The 25,860-nt window shown below is 37.2% G+C and overlaps 1 protein-coding gene across 13 annotated transcripts in view; it reads right to left on the bottom strand.

The window, feature by feature from the left end:
• Positions 1 to 1,702: 1,702 nt before the first annotated feature.
• ZNF148 (zinc finger protein 148) overlaps positions 1,703 to 25,860 on the bottom strand; it is a 152,906-nt gene continuing 128,748 nt past the window's right edge. For all 13 annotated transcript variants that reach the window (XM_081085397.1, XM_081085404.1, XM_081085393.1 and 10 more), the window contains 3 exons: positions 25,050 to 25,133; positions 5,267 to 5,385; positions 1,703 to 4,636 (listed from right to left, as the gene is read on the bottom strand). In XM_081085397.1, the coding sequence (XP_080941523.1) occupies positions 3,044 to 4,636; positions 5,267 to 5,385; positions 25,050 to 25,133 (1,796 nt within the window). In that variant the 3' untranslated portion in view covers positions 1,703 to 3,043. The remainder of the gene's footprint in view (positions 4,637 to 5,266; positions 5,386 to 25,049; positions 25,134 to 25,860) is intronic.

Below are 25,860 nucleotides of genomic sequence, written 5' to 3'. Positions count from 1 at the left end.
GAAAACCTCCCCTGAGCACAGCCTTTAGCCTTTCTCTCCAAGAGAAAAGGACCCGACCACTGACAGTCCTCAGCCAGAGCTAAAAGGATGGATTTTATGGCATCAAGTAGAAAACTTGCAGGTAGGTCCAAAATAGCTACTCAAATAGTCCAAACCAAATGAAATGTGTGCAATAAGTTAAAAAAAAAACACAAAACACAAAATACTTTTAGAATATGTGCAAGAGATATTACCTCATCTAATGCAATCTGTTTTCAATCTTCAAATGCAGCTCATTCACACTGACCAAAGGTTGGAGGGTGTAAAAGCACGTTTCAAAAGAACAATTTGCTCACTGAAAGTAATGAGAAACACAAACTGCAAAAGGATATCTCATATCCTCGATATTCTGATCTAAAGCAGCACAAAAGGCTACTTGCTTTCTCTGCTAATTGCCCAGATAAAAATTAAGTAACTTTCTAAACCAAATTGGGAAACCCACAATGTTGAGATGTTTACCATGTGATAATAGGACAAGGTAACTGGTAGGCATTCAGAATTTCACAGTAAGAGAATAACTATATTAAAGTCAGTCAGTTATGCCAAGTATCACTTATTGCAAAAATGTTTATAATGTGGTAGAAACGTCTGCCATTATACAGATTTAAAGAAATGTGTTGAACACAGGAATGCAAAACCTGAAATTCTGCTTGCTTAACTCCCATTTTCAAAGGCCTTTCTTCGTTAGCTTACCCTAACTGCTCAGCAGTACAGTCACATTCTAAAAACTGTGCTGCTGTTAAAACAAACTAACAAAAATCTTTATACTGCACCAAGAAGTACATCAAGTTCTCAATAGATCAAAAATTTGATCAGGCTCAAAAAATAACTCAGGAAATAAATGCCTACTATCATAAAGCAGTCCTGTAAGAAAAAGACCAATCCTATCTAGGGAGAGCAGTTCCATTTGCACCATCTCACCTGAATGAAGCTTCCCTGCGACTGTGATGTGCAACACAACACACACCATTTTTAAGAGTCAATAATGGCAGAACATTTTAAATATCTACTTCAAAGAAGTCTTGAAAAATCTGCCAGCAAAGGAAGCTGTCAAGTGGAAAAATGAGTATTTCAAGCAAAGCTTAATAACCAAAGTGTAGAGGAAACCACATTAAAGATAATTTATAGTCCTTATTATAAAAACACCAATATGTTCAAAATAACTGAAAATATATTTATGGTGGATATTTCTTTGTTCCCTTTCTTTATGAGAACAGTCTTGGGATAATATTAAATAGAAGAAAAAATAATTTAAATGTATAACATTCTATACTGAAACAAAGACTACAGACCTATAGGGCCAATATAAAAGTTAAAATGGAAATTAACAACAATAAAGTTTCATTTTCCAAGGCTATTAATTTTAGATTATCATTGGTACTCTATCAGTATGTGCATTATGACAAAGATGGCTACTGGTACTATGTCAGTATGTGGGTTATGCAAAGATGGCGAAAACTTCTTTAAAGAAAATGAAAAGTTGGAACAAATAGGGTAATAGAATCTATAAAACTAATGTTATTTTCCAAAAATTAAAACTGTCCAAAGTGTAACTCAAACCATCATTCTTCAGAAAAGTATATATGTATATATAAAAGCACTATTTATTGTACCATGCTGTATTATTTTAAGACAAAGTATTAAAAATAAAACATTCGTAGTATAAGGATAAAGTCTGTAGTTTATTTAGATTTTGAAATGCAACAAAAAGTTTCCGATCACTCATCTAGCTGAAAAAGAAACTGTAGTTACTAGAATTAGTAAACACTTTTGGTTTGTAAAATAATAATGAACAGTGTTCATTAAAAATTAACTCAAGATAAAATAAGCAATTAAAATGCCCATTTCTTTAGTTCCTCTGGATACTGTTTAATTATCCAATCTATAAAGATTCTAGAGAGAAGAGGATTAAACCAAGTTTTACAGTTCCAAAGATACCCAATTTCCTTTTATTGCCAAAAATTAAAATTGTCAATTATGAGATGATTATGACACAACCATATCAAACCTAAAAATCTAAATCTTTTTTTATTTTGAGAAATCAAAAATACCAAATAGATTCTAAGTGCTCTATGTTAACTGAAGTGTATATGTAAAGTAAAATACAATTAAGTTTTAAAACGTGGAATATACATTTGTATAAGCATTATGTTCTTGGGAATGTAATCTACAGAATATCTTCTTACTAAAACTTCAAAATCTTGATACCTGCACATGAAAAATCATAAAAAATATCTAGGTACAACTATACAAAGAAACTGACACCAATATGCATACTTCCATAGAAGTGAATGCTTCAAACATTATGTATTTTGGTAAAACTTTTGAAAGTATGCATATTTTAAAAGTAACTAGGCTTTTAAATAGTGGAGTCTTAGACTATCAGATTTTTATTACTTTTTTCCTTAAAAAAAAAAAAACAACATGTCAATATAATGCAAAATAAAAATCAAGGGTATATGGCATGTCATTCTTTTTAAAAGGGTGGTTTCCTGGTTTCTTTTTCCCCCACAGGACACACTAATTTATTTACGCCATAATCTCTTGACATTTAAACGTTTGAGTTCACTCTGTAAAGTATAATCAAATTCCCTGCTGAAGTGCAATGACTATGCTGAAAAACTTAAACAGTATGAGTAAATTTCACACAATTACTAATCTCCTAAGAATGTACAATGTTATCAGTTAGGAAACAATTGTGCGAAAGTCTTTTTTTTTTTTTTCCTTTTAAATGTGGTGTAGGTGGAATAGCAAGTTTCTGATCTAAAACAAGTAATGCATTGCTTCTATAAAGGTGACAACATGTAAGGCAGTTCAAAGAATGCTGACTAACCAAACAAAACAGTTATTGGTTTATCTTGCTATTCATATCAGCTTAACTTGTTATACCGCATTGCTCTTAAATCTGTACAGCACTCCATTTTACACAGAGTAACCCCACTCTTGATTATTCTGTTCTAAAGTGCCAGTATTATTTACACACTTTTTTTTTTTTTTTTTTTTTTTAGCCAAAAGTCTGGCCAGTTGTGGCATCAGGTGAGGATGTCATCCCAGCTCTATCATTTACATTCACCAAGGGAAATTCTGGAAATTCAGCACTTGTCCCTGGTCCCCGAAGGTTCACCTGTCCATTGGCAGTGCTAAATTGAGTAGCTATTCCAGCTCTTGATCCGTGATACGGAGCACGGAAGGGCTGTTCAAAGGAGCTCATCTGGTAAGCTTGGTGGACAGGCTGAGCCTCAGCTTTCTTCTGAGAAGTCACTTGATCCAAAAAGTCCTGTGTTGATGTGGCAGAAGCATGGTTTGTCTCATCACCTGAAAAGGGAAACGAGTGCTGTGAATCACCAACTATTAGTCCAAAGTGGGACTTATCTGGAGTTGTTCTTAGTGGAGAATTCATTCCTGATCGAAAGCTATTGATGGGCATGGCTGCATAGACTTGCTTGTCTATGGAAGAGAATGCTGGCTGACTTGGAAGGGTCTGGTTATCAGTCACAAAGTTAAGGCTCGGGCTATTCAAATAGGCATCATTTTGGCTAGTTCTGTCCAAAGCCTGCTGCAGAAACTTTGAATATTCCTGCAACATGTTGGCTTTATCTGATGAGGATGCTTGGGAGCTTGATCCAACATTCTCCGACTGGGTGACCTCAGGTACTTCTGAAGAATTTATTGATATGCTAGAAGTCACTTCTGTGTCCGAAACACTGAATGATATCTCATGCTGTCCATTAGCTTTATGGGAATAATGATCCAAAAGGGTCTGTAGTACCTCATCCGGAATAACGTTTTTGTCATGATTACTCTTAATCTCCACATTCAGTGCCTGTGTATCTAATATGGATGCTGTGGTACTTTCATCGATGACACTTGCCACAGCTGCTTGTGTTACAGAAGGCTGAGAGGCAATGGTACCCACATTCAGCGCATACTCCCTACTACTGTTACTTGCTGCTTGAAGGTATCGCTTCTTCTTCAAAAACTGCATGGCATCATCATAATTAGTGCTGCTATGCACAGGTTTACTGGGACCCTCTTGTAAATTATCAACCTGATCAATGTCAGCATTGCCTTCTGAGTCCAGTAAAGCTTGTTTATCCACAAGTTCAAAGGCATACTTTGAAACTTTGCTCTCCTCATATGTGGATAACGGTGAAATTGTTTGGTTTTGCTCCAGTGGCTGTTTCAGGCTTCTCTTACTGTTAATTTTTTTGAGAACCAACTTCGGTGGATGTATTTCTCCTGATGCATCTTCTAAGTGCGACCCCCCAGCGGAAGAATGTGGCATTTCCACAGCATACTCTGCTACCATGTACTCGTCTTTCACTTTAGCACTTGAAGAATAAAGAGGCAAGTAATCGTTTTTGTCTTTCTTCAGATCAGATTTGTCCAAAGCACCCTCTTTGTCCAGCCCAGATTTTTTCTCAGTTTTCTGCCTTTTCTTTTTTGGCAGTGAGTTATCTTTCGGTGATGTCGAAAAGCCAGAATCTTCCTCAGATGTCAGAAGGCCACCTTTGATAGCACATCTGTTCAGTTTTTTGTCATGATTTTCATGGCACATACGTTTATGTTTCAATACACGATCTGTTCTGGAAAAATACTGTTGAATTCAGAGTTTGGTAGTGAGTTTTTTGTTTTAGTTTGTGTTTTTGGCCAACCAAGAAAAGAAAAGAAAAAAGCAATTAATATAAAGATAGACGTAAGTATATTAATACAAGCAATTCCAAACTAATTTTGCTGAGCCAATCATCTATAAAAATTTAATCAACAACAGTTAGGAAGTTCTTCAAGTAGATCTAGTAGTAACAGTTTTTAATTTATTAGAATTATTTTATAATTTAATTTAGGGTAGAAGAATTTTCAAGTGTCAATCATATCTCAATAAAGTGGATTTTTAAAAAAAGAATTTCAGCCCAGCCAGTGTGGCTGAGTTGGTCAGGTGACATCCGCGCACGGAAGGGTTGCCGGTTAGATTACCTGTCAGGGCACTGCCTGGGTAGCAGGCTTGATCCCCAGTAGGAGGAGCGCAGGAGGCAGCTAACTGATGTTTAGCTCTCACAATGATGTGTCTGTCTGTCTGTCTGTCTGTCTGTCTGTCTCTCTCTCTCTCTCTCTCTCTCTCTCTCTCTCTCTCTATATATATATATATATCCCTTTCTCCCTCTTTCCCTCCCCCTTCTTTGCTGTCTAAAAATCAATTTTAAAAAAAGAATTTTAAACCACCTCTTACCTGTAAACAGTATTCACACTGGTAAGGTTTTTCTCCACTATGAGTTCTCTTATGCCTTTCCATATGATATTTTTGTATGAATCTCATACCACATTCATCACAGCGAAATGGCTTTTCACCTAGTACATGATATAGAAAGTTTACAACAAAACAAATACTGTAAACTAACAAATTATTTTAACACAAGACTCTCTAAATAAATGGCTTTTGAGAGCTTTCATACTTGGCTCTTTTTAACTGATAAAAAGTCTCCCCTATAATAAAAATACTGTCCCATTAAGTTTTTCAAATAATATTTTGCTTTATAAAAATGAAAGAGATTGGCTATGCCATTGAAAAGAAAAACCTAAAGAAGACATACTCAATTTCCCTGCCTTTCAATTATGTGTATATATAACATACTCTTTTCCATGGAGACCAGGAGAACCAGGAACTTATAGCAATATGAACACTCTTTCAGTGAGTGGCTTATCTTTCTAATCCTTTTCTCAATCATATAAAACAGTATTTTAAAAGAATTTTTGAAAAAGGAAATGTTACCCATACACAGTCCAATACAATTCTTGGGTACAACCATTTTAATTCTACATTGTTTAAAAATATACTTGTGGTTAAATGGAATTGGAATCCTAGGAAAATACTCTTAAAAATCTAATTTACTAAAACATAAGAAGAGCTTAGCTTAGAGACTGTCTCAAATGTAAAGTCTGATTCTCTTTTTCTCAGCTCAAACCAGAATTTCTGATGTCCCTTTGGGAATGAATTAAATGAGCACTGTTAAACTGGGCACACATGCACACACACATTTTAAAAATCTCATGAAGAATCCTTAGCTATAAGGAACCATTACTACGGAGATCTAAAATTAAGTTTTACTTCTAAAACCACAGAGGTACCAAGACGCTTCAATGGGAAAACAAGAGTTTTTTCAACAATGATACTGGTACAATCTGATATCCACATACAAAGGAATGGAGTGGGACCTCTACCTCACCTCATACACACAGTTAACTCAAAATGGATCACAGACCTAGATGTGAGAACTAAAACTATTAAATAAAATGTGACCTTGGGCTAGGCAATGATTTCTTAGATATGGCACCAAAAGCACAAGCAACCAAGCAAAAATAAGTAGAATGTTATTTCATCAAAATTAAAAACATTTGTGCTTCAAAGGAAACTATCAAGAAAGTGAAAGACAAAATGGTGTAGCTGCTGTGGGATATGCGAGGGGATTAGCGCCCCATCTGCAAAGAGTGGTCTTTTTCAGAGTGGGGGTGGAGTTGTTTGGCTACCAGGGGTTTTACTTATTTATAGCTTCATTTTTTACATTAAATCTGATCTACCTGGAGTTTATCCTCAGAGAGAATGTGAGGTACAGATAATAGTTTGTTTTCCCATATGGCTATCCACAGTTTCCCTAACCCACTTATGAGGCGATCTTTTCTTAATCCTATTTTTTATCATAATCATACACTCATAAGTTCCATGGGTCAATTTCTAGACCTTCTATTCTGTTTCATTGGTCTGACTATTCATAACGCAGAACCAACTTTATATTTGTATACAGTGTATGAATACATAGCATATACATTAAAAATGGTAAAGCTTACTGTATGTAAATTACACCTTAATTTAAAATAATGGGAAAAAAGTCTAAAGTCAACAAAACATAGTTCCTTTAAGATGAAAAAGCTACTGAAAATATAAGCTATATGCATTATCTATACAAAGCATCATAAGGAAAATCTTCAGTTATTTTGCATAATAAAACAAATCACTATTAGCCCATCTTCCTCCAAAAGATCAAAACTTTAAAATTCATGGGTGAATAAATATGGTACTAGGAACTTATTGAAGTTCTCTTTTGATTATTTCAATTTCTCAGTGAAATAGGAAGCAGGCTGAAAGTGAGATGGTAAAAGAAAATTCTGGAGGTTTATGGAAAGGAGAGAATATAAATATGTTTTGAAGAAAGGTTGGCAGCTTTTCTGTAAAAGATCAGACAGTAAATATTTTAGACTTTGAGGGTCATACAACTTTGGTCACAATTACTCAACTCTGCTATTGTAGGGAAAAAATAGCCATAGATACTACATAAAGGAAAGGGTATAGCTATGTTCCAATAAAATTTCAGTTACAGTAACAGGCAGCAGGTGCAACTGGCCCATGGGCTAAAATATGGACCACATCTAGATGAGTGGGAGACTGAATGGACTAGAAACAAGTGATTTCCAGTAGGCATTTAGGGTCTACTTAAAGTGACCCTAATACAACATAGCTTTGTTTTATTCTAGAGACGGAAAGAGTTAAAGTTCCCAAAGCTGTAATTTAGCCAAGTGTGTACTATGTATGAGAGAGAGCAAGGGATATGTGTGTAAGCAAGAATGATTACGATAAACAAAGACTGCTGAATTTAAACTGGGTAAGGAAAGTGATGAAAATACAAGGAAAACAAAGATAGTGAAAAGGAGGCAGATCGCTGGATTGTAGGTTTTCATGGAGACAAAAGATTGTTGAAGCCTAAGTATTTGAGGGATGAGCAGGAATGACAAGGGGTAGTGCATGGAAAATGAGAAAATTTAAATCACGAAGATTTAAGGTAGTCTAAGGTGTGACCAAGAGGAGGGAGAATCAATAGCAAGATCACCAACAAACAGAGGTCTGAAAACTGAGAACATTCAAAAAATAAACTTTGACAGGGATTGGCAAACTTCTTTTTTTTTTATAAAGGGTCAGATAGTAAATATATTAAGGTTTGTGTGCAAGAGGTCAAATCAAGGATACTGTATACATACTCAAATAACGAGAAAAAAACACAAATTTTTCCTGATGAAATTCAAACTATAATAATTATAAGATTGACGGTAACAAAATAAAAATTTTTTTTAGAATACAAATGTCCTAATGAGAAGACTGGAATTATTTTTATGAGAGGAGGTAGCATTTTTTCAAATTGGGGTTTTAAGTTAATGTTCCTCTCATCTGTCAGTTGCAAATGTTTATCTGCTAATACTTATCTGCATGAGATTTTACATATTCTATCTTTGAAATTGTCTTGTCACAAAGACAGGTACTGATAACAATCCATAAAAACCTATCTTTAATTAAGAAATATTTATCACTTGGAAGGCATTTATAAAAGTCTATTAGATTCTTCTCTTGATATTTGCCTGTTAGCATGCTATTACATTGCAGATTAATTACTTCCAAATGAAGGTTAGGTGGAATTACAATTTAATGGATTTTGAAATAAGGACCTGCATCAAGGTCCAAAAACTGATCAAAGTTGTAGTTTGAGCTTAGAAAGTATATCTATCCCATATTTGTGTGGGGATGGAGGTTTTACTTCTTGTTGCAACTTGTAATGAGGGAAGTGTATAAAGCAGCATTTTGTGATTCAATAACCTTAGGAGCTGTCAAAATAACTTAACCACAGTAGAAGTTTCACTGTAAGCACTGTTTTCTCCTTCTTAATGAAGTCAATTAAGTTGACTTCATTAAGAAGTATTTTTAAGTCTTTAGGAAAAGCTAATTTCCAAAGCCCTTCTTCAGTGCTCAATAATTGTGGTTGAGAGTGGTTCTTCTAATTCAGAAAAATTTTATCACATTTTTTACACTCAAAACTCCAAATAAAATTTTACCAATTCAAAGCTATTAAACTGCTGTAGAGAATATCCAGTTTTCCATAAGAGACAAACATTAATGAAACCAATGATGGGTAAATCCCCTAGAGTAAATGAAGTTTATAGTTGTCACTATTGGGTCCAATGACACATAATATATTCAAATGTTTTCCACAAAAAACTACTCAGGTAATATAACAAATATTCATGTTTTAAATGATTTACATTTTCTCAAGCTTTGTAAATTAATCCAATTAAACTTTTTTCTGCTCCAAACATTTTTCCGTCAGTTGTGACACATTTTAGCAGAATCCATTTCAGATTATACTGAAATAATGTTTATATCATGTATTCTTTTTAAGAAAAATAATTATTGAGCTGTAATTCATATAGCATGCAATTCAATGAGTTAAAGTGTATAATTCCTTTTTGAAAAGATTTTCATCTATACTTGTTCCATAGAGGCTAATTTTTTAGTCATTCAAACTTAACCTTGTCTCCTTGGATGAATAAAACTGAGTAGTATTGATAATAGCTGTCAACTCACTAAGAGCCAAGGAAACCACTTGGAATTGTTTGTCTTGTTTTTTAGTTAACTAGTGAAGTTATTCCACGTAAGATTTCATCTGAAAATCTGGGCTCCACAATAAAAGCTTAAAAACCATTATCCTATACCAGTTTTACTCCTTTAGTTCCTTCTGATCACACTGTTATTAAATTTCATCTATATTTATTCTTCCTTTGAAATGTCTTTCTATCCATTTCATTCAGCTTCTAGTCTTAATGTATTGTTCATAAGTTCAGGCCCTCATTAGAGTATGATAGTGCTGCTCCTAAGAAATCTAATAAAAGCAATTGTTTCAATGAGGATGAAAAAACAATGATTGAGATTAGTTTCAGAAGTTACTTTCCTGTAATGGAAAAAAGTATTAATAGCTAATTAATTAATCTAAAACACAAACACTAACTAGCAAATAAATCCATACTGTTACCAAAGTAGTAGCTTCAAATCACAATTCAGCACAATGATTTAATGTAAAGTTTAAGTTTATACACAATATTCAGGAACACATTTACCACCTAAGAACTGTCATCCAAAATGTAAAAACAATGCATATGTAACAGCTTGGAAATACAAAACATTACATGAAACACAAGGGGCAAAATGACCAAAAATACTATTATTCTGCTAAAATGGTCATTGTCTATTTTTTGGTTGCAATCTTTCTCTTTTTAGAATCATAAAAAGCTAGGTAACACTGGCTAGCCACTGAGCAAATTCTCCTACTAAATAATAACCCAGAAGTCTCAGAAATAAAGCAGAGCACCAAGCAATGTTTTTGGTAGTTAGCTTCCATCCCTCCCTGTAACAATCATTCTCTTCTCCACCCTCGCTTAGCATCTCCTAAACAATAACCCCTCAAATTTGTCTCCTGCCTAGTCCCTAACATTTAGGTCCATGGCTTCTGCCTAACAAAAACCTCTGCATTTGTCACTGAATTCTACAATTTTAAAATAATCTTTCAGTTCCAAGTTCCTGAGTCCACTGTCCATTTCTCATACAATAAAATGTCTTAACTAGATAGTATATCTATACTAATAAAAGGGTAATATGCTAATTAGACTGGGAGATCGGACATCTTCTGACCGTCTGACTTCCTTCCGGACAAAGCCACAGTAGTGGGGGCCGAAGCAGAGGCGGTTAGGGGCGATCAGGCCAGCAGGGGAGGGCAGTTGGGGGCCATCAGGCCGGCAGGGGAGCGGTTAGGCGGTGATCAAGCCAGTAGGCAGGCAAGCGGTTAGGAGCCAGTGGTCCCAGATTGCAAGAGGGATGTCCCTGTGGGATGGGGCCTAAACTGGCAGTCGAACATTCCCTGAGGGGTCCCGGATTGGAGAGGGTGCAGGCCGGGCTGAGGGACCCCGCCCCTTGCACAAATTTCGTGCATTGGGCCTCTAGTTTTTCTATAAGGACAATGTTAGATCTTCTCAAGATTCAAGAATAACAGGTGATCTGACTCAGTGTCCCTCTCCTCTCCCCTATGATAAAAAAAACCTAAAAGGTAGGTGAAGTAGGCAATAACATATCTGATTGATTTTTAGGGATGAAGAGAATTACTCTATTAGATAAGCACAACAGGCCTATGCAGAATACTATTTTGTTTCAAAAAATAGTAATAAATGTGTTGTTCTCTTTGTGTTGGCATTCATTTTATTTTTCACAACGGCACTTTTTAAAATTTAAGTAATTAATCTACAATCTGGTCAATTCCCCAAGGTAATTAACTGAAAGTTGACATAATGTATTTTCTGGAATAACTAAAAATGCACACTGAAAGTTTTTGCTCAACAGCATTCTTTAAGCACCCTTAGAAAGTCAAAATCAGCCCTGCTGGAGTGGCTCAGTTGGATGAGCGTTGTCCTGTGTGCTGAAGGGTTGCCAGTTTGATCCCCAGTTGGAGCACGTACGGAAGGCAACCAATTGATGTTTCTCTCTCTCTCTCTCTCTCTCTCTCTCTCTCTCTCTCTCTCTCTTCCTCTCTGTATGTCTTCAGGTGAGGCTTAAAAAAAGAAAGTCAAAATCAAAACAGATAATAAAACATAGGTAAAGAAAAATTCATTAAAGACCTCTCAAAAAATTTACAGAGGGATAAAATTATATGGGGAAAGAAATGAATAAACTTTTGGTTTTTTTGTCTATCAGCTTTTTTCATACCGCTGTGAGGAGGAGACAACACAGAGCTCTACAGGAAATAAAGAGTAGGAAGTACTCGCATCAACGATCAATGATGCAAACAGCAAAAACGTGGAATGGGAGACAAGCTGGATAGAGAAATAACTACATTAGGATGTCAAACCCTATGGCCTACATTTGCTTCTTAACAGTATCATGAAGTAAGATTCTCTCCAAAAGATCTACAGAAGAGCAAAACAAGTTACAAGATATGTAGAAGCTATTATCATCATTGTGGCTGCTTTCAAAGAAAGTCTAGACCAGCCGTGGGCAAACTACGGCCCGCGGGCCGGATCTGGCCCGTTTGAAATGAATAAAACTATTAAAAAAAAAGACCATACCCTTTTATGTAATGATGTTTACTTTGAATTTATATTAGTTCACACAAACACTCCATCCATGCTTTTGTTCCGGCCCTCCAGTCCAGTTTAAGAACCCATTGTGGCCCTTGAGTCAAAAAGTTTGCCCACCCCTGGTCTAGACACTCATAAAATTCAGGTGGGGGTTGAAAACATTTAAGCATTTTTGAAAAATAGAAACTCTTCAAAGAGAACATCTAAACATCTTAAAAATATCCAGAATAAGAATGAATTACCTTGATAAATAAATTTAATTTCCCTAAATATTCTAAATTCTATTTCTTCATCATAACTGTGTCCAAATCAGATAGTACATTTTGTCAGCCACTCTTCCACCAAAGGCCCAAATAAAATGTATGAATTCTGCCCTAGCCAGTTTGGCTCAGAGGATAGAGCGTCGGCCTGCGGACTGAAGGGTCCCAAGTTTGATTCTGGCCAAGGGCACACGCCTGGGTTGTGGGCTTGATCCCCAGTGGGGGGCGTGGACTAGGCAGCCAATCAATGATTCTCTCTCATCATTGATGTTTCTATCTCTCTCTCCCTCTTCCTTCTTCTCTGAAATCAACCTATAATAAGAAAAGTGTAATATGCTAATTAGCCTGGACAGTTGAACAACCTTCCGGATGTCATTCCGGACATCCTTCCAGACGAAGCGATGGCGGTGGGGGCAAGGCAGAGGTGGCTGCCATGGCGGGTGGGGGCCATGGTAGAGGCAGTTAGGAATGATTAGGCAGGCAGAGTGGTTAGGGGCGATGAGGCAGTCATGCAGAGTGGTTAGGAGCCAGTGGTTCCAGATTGTGAGAGGGATGTCCGACTGCCGGTTTAGGGATTGGGCCTAAACTGGCAGTTGGACATCTCCTGAGGGGCCCCAGATTGTGAGCGGGTATAGGCCTGGCTGAGGGACCCCACCCCCATGCACAAATTTTGTGCACTGGGCCTCTAGTAAAGAAATTTTAAAAAAGTATGAATTCTGAGTTTGTGCCATTAAAAGTCAAATGAAAAACTTTATCAACAACAAGAAATTTTGACATTTGAATCCTTAACCTTAACGAATTCAAGATTTGAAAGACATAACATTCAATTGGGTTCTGAAATAATAAATAGAAATAGCTACCAAATGGCAGCTTCAAATATTGGAGAATCCTGAAGGTCTTCAGGCATTTGAGTTCAAGGAAGTAATTGGGTGTTTTCCTTAAAGAATATGGTGTGAAAGGAATTTTAAAACAAAGCATTAGATCTAGACTCAAATGTTTTATGCTTTATCTTTTGTAGAATGTAAAATAATTTGGGGAGCAGGGAAGGAAGGTCCCATATTAAAGGAAGGCAAACTAACAAATGAAAGGGTAAAGAAACTTACTTTTGTTCTAGACTAACCATGTTTTTTAAAGTGCAAAAGTACTTTTTTTAAAAATCCAAAACATCAAAAATAAAAAAAACTACTCTGAAAGTAATGTTTTGTAAATTAGGACATCCTGTTAAAGTTAAATTTGGGTTGTCCTTTTTCAGCTCCTTTTCTGAAAATCAGTGCATCCTATACTATTCAAAAACGAAGAGGATCCAAAGTCCAGAAAACATAACTTTCTTTGTTTCACTGTACTATTCAGTGCTTTCCAAGTTTTACCTGCTGACTATAAACTGATCAAAACTGAAGTAATACGACATTCCTTGAAGCTTAACAATGCTGTTTCATTTGTTTAAATTTTAAGTAACTTAATAAATTTGCAATTAGCTGTATAAATTATAATTTTTCATATTAATTATCTATATATATAAAAAGCCAGTGACCTGAACACTGGAAAAACCGGTATCTATGATGCCCACTGCGGCCAGAGAAACTGCCAACCAGGGGGTGGGCCCGGCCGGCCAACCTCCCGCAGCCCCTCCCCGCAGCTGGCTCTGCCCTGATCAGTCTCTCCCACCCCGATTGAGGGGGCAGGGCCTGACGGCCAATTGCCACGGCCCCTCCCCCAGCCGACCCAGCCCCAATCAGGCCAAGATTGGGATGGGCTTGCCGGCCAACTTCTCCCTGTCTCCTCCTCCCGACAGGCCTGGCCCCAATTGGGGCTGGGCTGGCTGGACCCCCCCCCCCCCCCCCACACACACACACACCTCCATGCAAGAATCCGTGCACTGGGCCTCTAGTAGTTAACAAAACAGTTAACAAATTTCCAGTTTTCTTCACAAAACAATAATATTCTTCCAACAAGGGAGTAAATGCCCTGGTATTTTATAATAGTTATAAAATCTAAGGGTAAGTTTGATATTCCTTAGATGGGCATCAAGGCTTGACAATATAACTCTAAAATCAAGCCTTCTAGTCTTAATCTCATTGCTACTCTACTCACTCCTTTCTGCTCTACTCAGAATGGCCATTTACATGTCGTCCCTCTTGCTCGTGCCCACCCCCTACCAGCTGGAATTTGTTCTTACTCCTACATCCTCAGTCTTTATTTCAGGCAGGCATACCCAATAACCCACAAGCCATTAAGGCCAGGTCCAGAAGTGACTGCTCTTACCTGAACAAAATGAAAACCTCTATGTTTGCTCTAGCTGGTTTGGCTCAGTGGATAGAGCATCAGCCTGTGGACTGAAGGGTCCCAGGTTCGATTCCGGTCAAGGGCACATGCCTGGGTTGCGGGCTCTATCCCCATTAGGGGACATGCAGGAGGGAGCCAATCAATGATTCTCTCTCATCATTGATGTTTCTCTCTCTCCTTCTCTCTCCCTTCCTCTCTGAACTAAATAAAGATATATTAAAAAACAAACCAAAAAAAACCTCTATGTTTAAAACCAAAAGTTTTTGTGAGCTTAAAATGTTCTTGGTGCTAAATCTACCCTTTCAATAGCATACTGGTTAAAAGCATGAACTTTGAAGACCTGGACTGTGACATTAACCAGTTGTGTACCCTGGAGTAAGTCACTTAATCATTTTGACCCATAAGTTTTCTTATCTGTAAAAAAAAAATAATTAATTCATTAATTCATTAATAATAATTGTACCCTTCTCACAAGACTGCTGTGAAGACAAAGATAGTTTATGTATTGCGGTTAATAGAGTGCTTGGCAGAGAATAGGTACTATTAGGTTTGTGATCTGATGACTTCTTGGGAATTTCTGGCACTTTTTTGTCCCACTCAAACACACTATTTATTTTGTTAAAGTCAAGCACAATGATCTATTGAGAGGTAAGTAGTAAGTGTCAAGCATGAAATCTGTGCACGTTTTCCACACTGAACTGCAGGATAAAAGCCACAGGCAACAGCCCTGACTGAAATCTTGCTAATACAGAGCATTCCGCAACTGAGCTATGACAAGGGTAAGGAATCAGGAATTTATAGTTTTTTAACTATCTTGTAGTACCTGCCTCCATCTGGTTCTTCATCCAGTATATCTGACACTCTGCTTGTCTTGTTATCCAGCATCTATAATTATCCTGATGTCTGCTTGTCTGATTTTTAAGTTGCTACTCTCTGTGTGTTTCTGAATTGATGTCCACCACCAATTTACCTATCCGTTCCCAGATTCCCAACATCAGTACACTCCCTATTTTTCTCCTGGTTCTGGCTTCCGTCATGCTTCTGCTCTACCACCTACAGTTCCTGTGATGACACCTGACTCCCACATAACACAGGGGAGTAATTACAAAATCTAAATCTACCTCATAGGGCCAGTTACGTTCTACCTCTTCCATGAAGCCACCAAGCTGAATCCTCAATGGTCTAATTCATCTCAACTGCTAAAGCACCAGTTCTGTACTACTTTATAGGATTTGTCAAGTTGTGTATTCACTCAATGATGATACATAAATAAGAATGAGGCCACTTCTGGAGATTTGTTAAACTAAAAGACTTGTCAAAACAAAATGGTAAGCAATTTTTTTTTTTTTAAATACAGGCACTATAAACTAATAAAGAACATTTTACATGAATCTGAGGGGAACGGTTACTCACATACACAAAATACACATAGATACTTAACTGAAAACTAGGCAACTTACATTATAAAGCCTCTTTGATTCTCCACATTTCAGTTCTAATGCATAATGTTAAAATAGAGTTAATTTTCTGGATGACTCCCACCCCCCTTTCTCTGCCCCCCCCACCCAAACACAGAAAACCTTTAAGTATGGTACAGTGTTTTATTTATAGGTGTATGTATGATTTCTTTTTTATCTTTACTGAGATGTGTGTTATATAGTGTGCAATTTTTATGTGTAATCAAATCCTTTCGTGTGAATTATTAACAGTTTTGCAGAGGAAAAAAAAATCTGGTTTCTGAAAGCTTTGTTAAAGCAGAGCATGTCAGTCACAGTAATCTGTACCTCCCTGCTTAATCTTTCTTGGCAAGCTCTGTCCATGCCAGTGCTGTCTGGCTTCAGCAGTCACAATGCCAGGAGCTCTCACACTATAGGCCACGCTCTCAGTAGCACAAACAGGATTCAGTTCCTTCATCTTCCAAAGAGTTAAACCCTAACTAGGACTGTAACATTTTCTCTTAATAGGACTACTTCATTAGAGCTAATAAACCATAAAGGAGGGTATCAAAATAACAAGAGGAAAACCATAATTTACAGTAATAACCGAACCATACTGAAGGAAATACAAAGTGTTGAGCTAACTAAGTCAAGGGTGAATCAACATTCTCTATGACTCTACCCACTAGGCCAACTAGTTTAAAAAAAAATAATGCAGCTGGGGATTGGGGGTGGGTTTAACAAAAAAGAAAAAATATAATAATGCTATTATTCAGCTATTTAACATAGTTGTGAGCAAAAATCATAGTCATGAGAAAAAAGGGATAACATATGTTTTTAGACATGAAACACGCTTACTCAGAAGATGTTTTCTAGTGTTTCTTACTACATTTTTAGCTATAAAATTGTACACATTTGAGAACTAAACCCTTGAAAAAAATTTTTGGGAAAAGAAACCTAAAGTATATTGCATAATTCTAAATTATTTGGCTTATTTTCAAAATCCTTTCATTTTTGGGAGGATTTATAAAATCAATTTATAAAAACTTCCCTATATACAGAAAAAATTTCATAACATTTTTACTAATGAAATAAGTACTCTTTAGAGGAATTCAGAAAATTAAAATACTGAAAATTATACTTAAGTTCTTTACTCCTCAAACCCACACTCCCTCCCCCATGGCAATACGACTGGCTTTTCCTTGCAGAAAGTAAAATGATGGCAAGATTTTCCTCTAGAAAAGAACATACCTGGGTATATGTCATTCTAACCTTCTATATATGCATTTGAAAATGCAGAAGAAAAGGCCCTTTAGATAAAAGTACCTGATCACAAAGCAAATATTCCAGTGATGATGAATGTTTAACCTTGGTGTGTACCTGAGCAGTAATTCTGACCCTAAACAAAATGATCGATTAGGATCATTATGTTCAACCTTCACTTCAAGTCCTCACCTCCTCTCCCATATCCCCAAACATATCATAAGCAAAAGATCTACAATATATTCACAAGACATAAATTTCCCATAACTGCCAAAAATAACAATCCCAAGGATATCCCATTTTGACAGTCTTCAATGCCTTAAGCCAAAGAAATAAAGCTTTAACCAGAATTTCAAAGATCAGCCTTGGGATGAAAAAGTACTCTCGCTTAAAGTGGTATTTTGTAGACTAGCCTAAATTTAGGAAAGAGAAGGAAGGAAGTGACAGTCTGTACAGACTGAGTTTAAAATTTCTATTTGAAAACCAAATCAAGCTAGGTTCTAGGTTTTTAAACACCACAGAGAATTTCTTTATTGGTGGCAAGAGCAGCCAACCAGGTAATGATTTTTAATCATGTTGCAAATGGAGGAGAGAATGGGCTTGGGGCTGGGAGAGTGCATGAGACAGGGTAATAAAAAGGATGAGGGAGGCCATAAGGAGAATAAAGCCTGTAAGAACTAGTAATTATTCTCAGCACACAACCTTTGAGAATCAGTTGATAGGTGACTCATTATCTTCTTTACAATTTAAAATAGATAAACATATGCAAATGAAAAACATATGCAATAACTAATTACTACAATGCATTCTTCTAAACTAAGAGCCTATAGAGAGAAAGACTTGACATGGGCCAACTTAAAGGCAGGATGCCCCTCCAAAAACAAAAGCTATTTAAAACATGAAAGAACAGTAAGAACAAAAAGATAAATGGAGGCTGTATTTGTGGTTCTAAATATCTATTCCCAGATAAGTATAGCTTACAGGTATCTTGATTATAAGACAAAAATATCTTACTGTCTTCAGAAAAGTCTTTATAATAAAAGGCTAATATGCAAATAGACCAAACGGTAGAACAACCGGTTGCTATGGTGTGCACTGACCACCAAGGGGTAGACGCTCAATGCAGGAGCTGCCCCTCTGGTGGTCAGTGTGCTCCCACAGAGGGAGCGCCACTCAGTCAGAAGCTGGGCTCACAACATCCCCCGAGGGCTCCCGCCAGGCTGAGGGAACCCTCCTGCCCCCCAACCCTTCCCCCCCCATCAAGTGCACAATTTCATGCACCGGGCCTCTAGTAGTCTATAAGAAGAATCAAGAAAAGAAGGAAAATCTAGTCCCCTTCTATCAGTAGTTCCACCTGGAAGGTGATGGGGGAATGACACAGGAGTAATGGGGTAAAATTGCAAGTCTCTTCAAAAGAAACTTCTCTCTGTTAAGGAACGATACTGACTGGTTTGCCCTGATTCCTCTTAACTCCTATCTTCTTCTAACATATTCTCTTTAACATGGGAACTCTATACTTTGTTTCAGCCCCTTTTAGAGGTTACCAAATTCACAGGAAGCATTAGTAGCAGAGCAAGAAAAACGAAAAAAGGCCAAAAACAATTGTTCTGCTTTGAGTCCCATTAAGCATTGGTAGTGATCTTAAATATGTACTCTGGAGTCACAGAGTCCTACACAGGAATCTTGGCTCCATCATATACTAGAGCCTATCTGCTCTCTCCTCTATTCTCCTTTTCCAAAAATAAATGTATAAATATTTAAAGTATTTTGTTTTTGTTGTTGTTTTCTTAACCTTTTTATTTATTATTTTGCTTTTCACTTTTCTTCTTATCCACTCATTCTCTTTCTACTTCCTCCATACTGAACCGTGGCCATTCCCCTATTCATTCAATTCCTTTACCCTACTTTCTAGATATAAGCTCTGTCTCTACAGATTCTGTCCCCGCCCCCTTTTTTTCTGGATGTTTGTTGTTGGCATTTTTTGGTTTGTTTGTTTTGTGGAGTTTTCTCCCTATACATGTATATTCTTTCCCCCTTATTTTTCTTTTCTCTCTTACTCTTTTGCCTTTTTGCAATATCATTTTTTTGCTCTCTTTTCTCTGTCCTAATTCTCTTTTCTCTGGTGGGCACTTTTATTGGGGTTATTGATGTCGTGAGTACATTCAGGTTTGGTCCCTTTGTGTTGTATCTTCACGAGTTGTATTTTGTGCTGTTCGGTCAATGTGGTAGAGAGTGAGCCACATAACCAGATACCTTGAGAGGAGATTCCATCCACGAACGGGACAATAACATTCAAGACCCAACTACACCAAAAGAAGCCAAATATACCAAGTAGGGGGCATCTCTGGAATCACATAATCATATCAATTGATGTAGAAAGAGCATTTGACAAAATCCAACACCCATTTTTGATAAAAACTCTCAGCAAAGTGGGAATAGAGGGATCAGACCTCAACATAATAAAAGCCTTATATGACAAACCTACAGCCAATATCATACTTAATGAACAAAAAGTAAAACCATTTCCCCTAAGAACAGGAACAAGACAGGATGCCCAGTTTTACCACTCCTGTTTGACATAATACTGGAAGTGCTAGCAATAGCTATCAGACAAGAAGAAGAAATAAAAGGCATCAAAATTGGAAAAGAAGAAGTAAAACTGTCCTTATTTGCAGATGACATGATATTGTACACAGAAAATCCCAAAGACTCCATCAAAAAAATTCCAGCCTTAATAAATGAATTCAGCAATGTAGCAGGATACAAAATTAACATCCAGAAATCTATGGCTTTTTTATACACCAACTAGTGGCCCAGTGCACAAAATTCATGCATATTAAAAGGGAATTAATTAGAGGAAATATTTTAATATTGCTATTTGCCCTTTCTCTATAATAGAAGTGTCAGAGATTAAAGAAAATTAGTAAAAATATATGAAAATATCCCTCCTGTCAGAGTCTGGGGTGTGCCATGGGACACAGAGTCAAGTCGCCGCCCACCCGCACACGCCTCGAAATCGCATGAGACCCAGACCTGGCTCCCCCACCCCTGTCAAGCCCTGCAGGTGGGGGGCACAGCCTCAGGTTCCCTGTCAAGCCCTGCCAGGCGGGAGGTGCAGTCTCAGGTCCCCTGGCCCCAGCACGAGGATGCGAGGCCATGACGACCATTTGCATATTAGCTCTTTATTATATAGGATAATGAACTCACAGAAAGAGAAACTAAAACAACAATCCCATTTACCATGGCCCCCCAAAATTAAGATACCTAGGAATAAACTTAACTAAGAAGGTAAAAGACCTGTACCTGGAAAACTACAGGACACTGAAAAAAAGAGAGAGAGGAAGACATAAACAAATGGAAGAACGTACCATGTTCATGGATTGGTAGAATCAACATCATTAAAATGTCCATATTACCCAAAGCAATCTACAGATTCAATGCACTCCCCATTAAAATACCAACGGCATATTTCACAGACCTAGAACAATTCTCCAAAAATTCATATGGAATAATAAAATAACCCCGAATAGTCACAGTAATCCTGTAAAAGAAGAACAAAGTTGGAGGGCTCACAATACCAGATATCAAACTATATTAAAAGCCACTGTTCTCAAAAATGCCTGCTACTGGCACAAGAACAGACATAGAGACCAATGGAACAGAACAGAGAACCCAGAAATCAACCCAAGCCATTATGCTCAATTACTATTTGACAAAGGAGGCAAGAGCATACAATGGAGTCAAGACAGTTTCTTTAATAAATGGTGTTGGGAAAATTAGTCAGATACAAGCAGAAAAATGCAACTAGAACACCAACTTACACCATACACAAAAATAAACTCAAAATGGATAAAGGACTGAAACATAAGACAGGAAGCCATAAAAAATTTAGAAGAATCCATAGGCAGCAAAATATCAGACATATGTCGTAGCAGTATTGTTACCAATATAGCTCCTAGGGCAGCGGTGGGCAAACTTTTTGACTCGAGGGCCACAATGGGTTCTTAAACTGGACCGGATGGCCAGAACAAAAGCATGGATGGAGTGTTTGTGTGAACTAATATAAATTCAAAGTAAACATCATTACATAAAAGGGTACGGTCTTTTTTTTTTTTTTTTTTAGTTTTATTCATTTCAAACGGGCTGGAGCAGGCCGTAGTTTGCCCACGGCTGTCCTAGGGCAATGGAAACAAAGGAGAAAATAAACAAATGGGACTACATCACAATAAAAAGCTTCTTCACAGCAAAAGTAACCATCAACAAAACAACAGGGAGTCCCACTGCATAGGAGAACATATTTGCCAATGCTGTTTCAGACAAGGATTTAATCTCCAAAATCTACAGGAAACTCATACAACATAACAAAAGGCAGATAAACAATCCAATCAAAAAGTGGGCAATGGACCTAAATAGACACTTCTTAAAAGAAGACATACAGAAGGCCAAGAGACATATGAAAACATGCTCAAAGTCACTAATTATCCGAGAGATGCAAATCAAAACAACAGTGAGGTACCATCTCACACCTGTCAGAATGGCTATCATCAACAAATCAACAAATGACAAGTGCTGGAGAGGATTCGGAGAAAAAGGAACCCTCGTGCACTGCTGGCAGGAATGCAGACTGGTGCAACCACTGTGGAAAACAGTACGGAGTTTCCTCAAAAAGTGAAAAATGGAACTCCCATTTGACCCAGTGATCCCACTTCTAGGAATATATCCCAAGAAACCAGAAACATCAATCAGAAAGGACATATGCACCCCTATGTTCATAACAGCATAGTTTACAATAGCTAAGATTTGGAAACAACCTAAGTATCCAACAGCAGATGAGTGGAATAAAAAACTGTGGTACATCTACACAATGGGACACTACGCTGCTATAAAAAAGAAGGAACTTTTACCATTTGCAACAACATGAATGGAACTGGAGAGCACTATGCTAAGTGAAATAAGCCAGTTGGAGAAAGATAAGTATCATATGATCTCACTCATTTGTGGAATATAATGAACAGCATAAACCAGTGGACGGCAAACTCATTAGTCAACAGAGCCAAATATCAACAGTACAACGATTGAAATTTCTTTTGAGAGCCAAATTTTTTAAACTTAAACTATATAGGTAGGTACATTGTTATTAACTTAATTAGGGTACTCCTAAGGCTTAGGAAGAGCCACATTCAAGGGGCCAAAGAGCCACATGTGGCTCGCGAGCCGCAGTCTGCTGACCACAGGCATAAACTGATGAACAAAATTAGATCCAGAGACAGGGAAACACCGAACAGACCGTCAAACCTCAGAGGGAAGGCAGGGGAGGGGGGGCAGGTGTAGGAGATCAACCAGAGACTTGTGTACATGCACATTAGCATAACCAATGGACACAGACACTGGGGCAGTGGGGGCTTGTCCTGGGGGTTGGAAGTGGCCGGAGAGGAGTTGATGGGGGTAAAAGGAGACATATGTAATACTTTAAACAAAAAACAAAAAAGATACCCCATGGCCTAGCACAGTTGTTTCCCTAAATAGTGAGATGACAGGATTGTGACCAGCACTTTAAAAACAAATTTACTAGAACAAAATAGGAAACAGCAGAGTGCATGCAATAAGGGTAAGCACTGTTTCAAAAATCTTTTTTTTAGCTTCTCTCTCTCTCTCTCTCTCTCTCTCTCTCTCTCTCTCTCTCTCTCTCAAATGGGCCTCCTATAGTTTTTGTGTGTTACCTTCCCCATGTAACCTTTAACAAAGAGCACATTTAGCTCTTCCTCAGGGTATAATAGCATCTATACTAATAAAAGGGTAATATGCTAATTAGACCAGGAGACCGGACATCTTCCAAACATCTTCTGACTTCTTTCCAGACAAAGCCACAGTGGTGGGGGCCGAGGCAGAGGCAGTTAGGGGTGATGAGGCCAGCCGGCATGGGAGGGCAGTTGGGGGCCATCAGGCCGGCAGGGGAGTGGTTAGGCGGCGATCAAGCCAGTAGGCAGGCAAGCAGTTAGGAGCCAGCAGTCCTGGTTTGTGAGGGGGATGTCCAACTGCCGGGTTACGCCCCATCCTCAGAGGAATGGGGCCTAAACCCGCAGTCGGACATCCCCTGAGGGGCCCTGGATTGCAGAGGGTGCATGCCGGGCTGAGGGACACCCCCCCACACACACACCCCGTGCACGAATTTTCTGCACCAGGCCTCTAGTTTTGTATAAAACTTTACACCATTTATTACAACACAGTGCCTGTTCATATATATCTCTCTACCATTAGAATGTAAACTCCAAGGAAACTTTCTTGTATGACCTCTGTATTTCTAATACCTAAAGAATACTGAAGGCTCAGTAACATTTTGTTGAATGAATGAGTCATCAAAATCTAATAGGTATAAGAACATACAAAAATAGTTAACCATTTTCACTTATCATTATCGGATCAGGTTTTATTATTATATAGAAATTTAGCTATAAGTCATAATAAAATAAAAAAAAGTTGTTCTTTTTCCAAAAGTGCCTAATATACTCCCTTCCATCTGGACGTGACAAATAAATGTTTACTTAAGAAACTGAAATGGGTGGTGTGCATAATAATCTTTGAAAAGTAGAACATCAAAGCATACAAATATGTTGCATAGTTGAAGTTTTATTTAAGGAGATCAGCCACATTCATGCTTCTTGTTAGGGGCAAAGAAAGGTAAGGAAAGTTATTGGGCAGAAAAGGTTGCTTTTCTACATGACAAACTATCTAAGGCTCCCCTTTCACAAGTACTGCAAGTACCATGAGAACACATTTAAATAACAACACCAAGCAGGTACTTGCTTGAGTACTCAATATAGAGAAATATGAAGAACTTCAATATTTTTCATATTCATATATTATCACCATCATTCTCAATTCTATTTAAATGTAAGAATTAAAGTTACACAAATTAACCAACTATACTTTTATATATCAGAAAGCAAAACAATGAAAATAAATTCTAAAGAAAAGCTTTTACCATGTTTAGAGACCTCAAAAGTCAAAAGTTAGCAGTCTACTAAATCAAGATTACATATAAAACTAGTAAAAATAAATAAATAAATGTTTGCTCTAATATGGATTCCTGCCCATCCACTGTGGCTCAGTGATTTAGCACCAACCTATGAACCAGGAGGCCAGGGTTCAATTCCTGGTCAGGGTACATGCCCAGATTGCAGCTCAGTCCACAGTTTGGGGCATGCAAGGAGGCAGCTGATCAATGATTCTCTCTCATCACTGATGCTTCTATCTTTCTCTCCTTCTCCCTTCCTCTCTAAAGTCAATAAAAATATATTTTAAAAGTAAATAAAGTGGGTTCCTTTACATTGATCTTACGAAATATTTGTTTCTAAATCATTAACAAGTTAACTGAAAAACTGACAGTTTCCAACTTATTAGGATTTCAACTTTCTTGATATAGCAAGGTAAATACATGAAACAGTAAGAAAAAAAATGGTATTGCTATCTTAGGGTTCAGACATTTTGCTCCTGTCCCCAATAAATGTAAATGATAATTTTACCTACTATAAACTTATTAAACATTTAAGGAAACAGCTATTTCACAAAAACTTCCTTTTGTCATTTTAAAATTATTTTAAGTTATTAGAAACCATATTTCAAGGTAATTATTGGGCTTGGACACTAAAGCCAAATCTTAATAGTTAACATTGATTTATTAAAAGAAGAAAAAAAGATGAGCTATGATATATACTCTTTAGAAACAAAACCAATCAATGAAAGTGGCAACAAGCTGTTGTTACTCATTAAAAATCCTTCCCTAATCTGAAATGGTAATTTTAATGACCCTAGTAAGGGTGGCAACACTCACCAGTATGAATCTTCTCATGTCTCTGTAGCAGGTACTTCTGTATGAAACGCATGTCACATTGACTACATTGAAATGGTTTTTCGCCTTAAAATAATTTCACATCCACAAATTAGTTACTGGATAAAACACAGTTTATAGTTACTATTTATGAGGAAAGATAAATCTTAGAAGCTCAAATTCTGGAAAATTCCAAATTATCCATACAAATGGTTTAAATTATTCATTAATGTAACAGAATTTTACAGGTTTTCTAGTGTCTTAAATATCTTTTCTTCCTTGTTATCTGCAGAAGACCCACCCACATTGTTCTCTGTGGCTAACCATCACTTTATGCCTTACTTATTTTCTCTAGAACCTTCAGCACTTTCTAAACATCCTTCAAATGTTTCCTCTCTGCTGGAGCTTGTCCTTTTAAGGAAAGTATTCTTGGTCTGCTTTGTGCAAAGAAACTTTCCAGAAATCCTGAAACCTGCCTTCTTTACTTTCTCCCCTTCATTTACCACACCTTCTTAAAAGAGATGTTTATCCTGTATCTCAAACTCTTCACTACCCACTTGTGCTTTAACCCTACATTCTACTTTCTTAAAAGCTACTCTTTATCTCCTTGCTATTTATTCTAATGTGTTTATTTCTCAGGTCTCTAACCTCTCTGATGGTTGTACCATTGTTGATCATATTCTGTTTAGTATTCTATTTTTGTCTTCTGGGACAACAGTATTTTCGTAGGTCATCAAAATGACCTTATTACTTTCTCCCCCACCACCCCCTTAATTCAATTTACATGTCTAATCTGTTCCCACAAAGATCTAGT

The sequence above is a fragment of the Myotis nattereri genome (assembly GCF_964212035.1).
Source record: "Myotis nattereri genome assembly, chromosome: 3".
In the NCBI taxonomy this organism is placed as follows: Eukaryota; Metazoa; Chordata; class Mammalia; order Chiroptera; family Vespertilionidae; genus Myotis; species Myotis nattereri.
The sequence above is the reverse complement of the archived record's forward strand: the minus strand, read 5'-3'. Positions and strand labels throughout refer to the sequence as shown.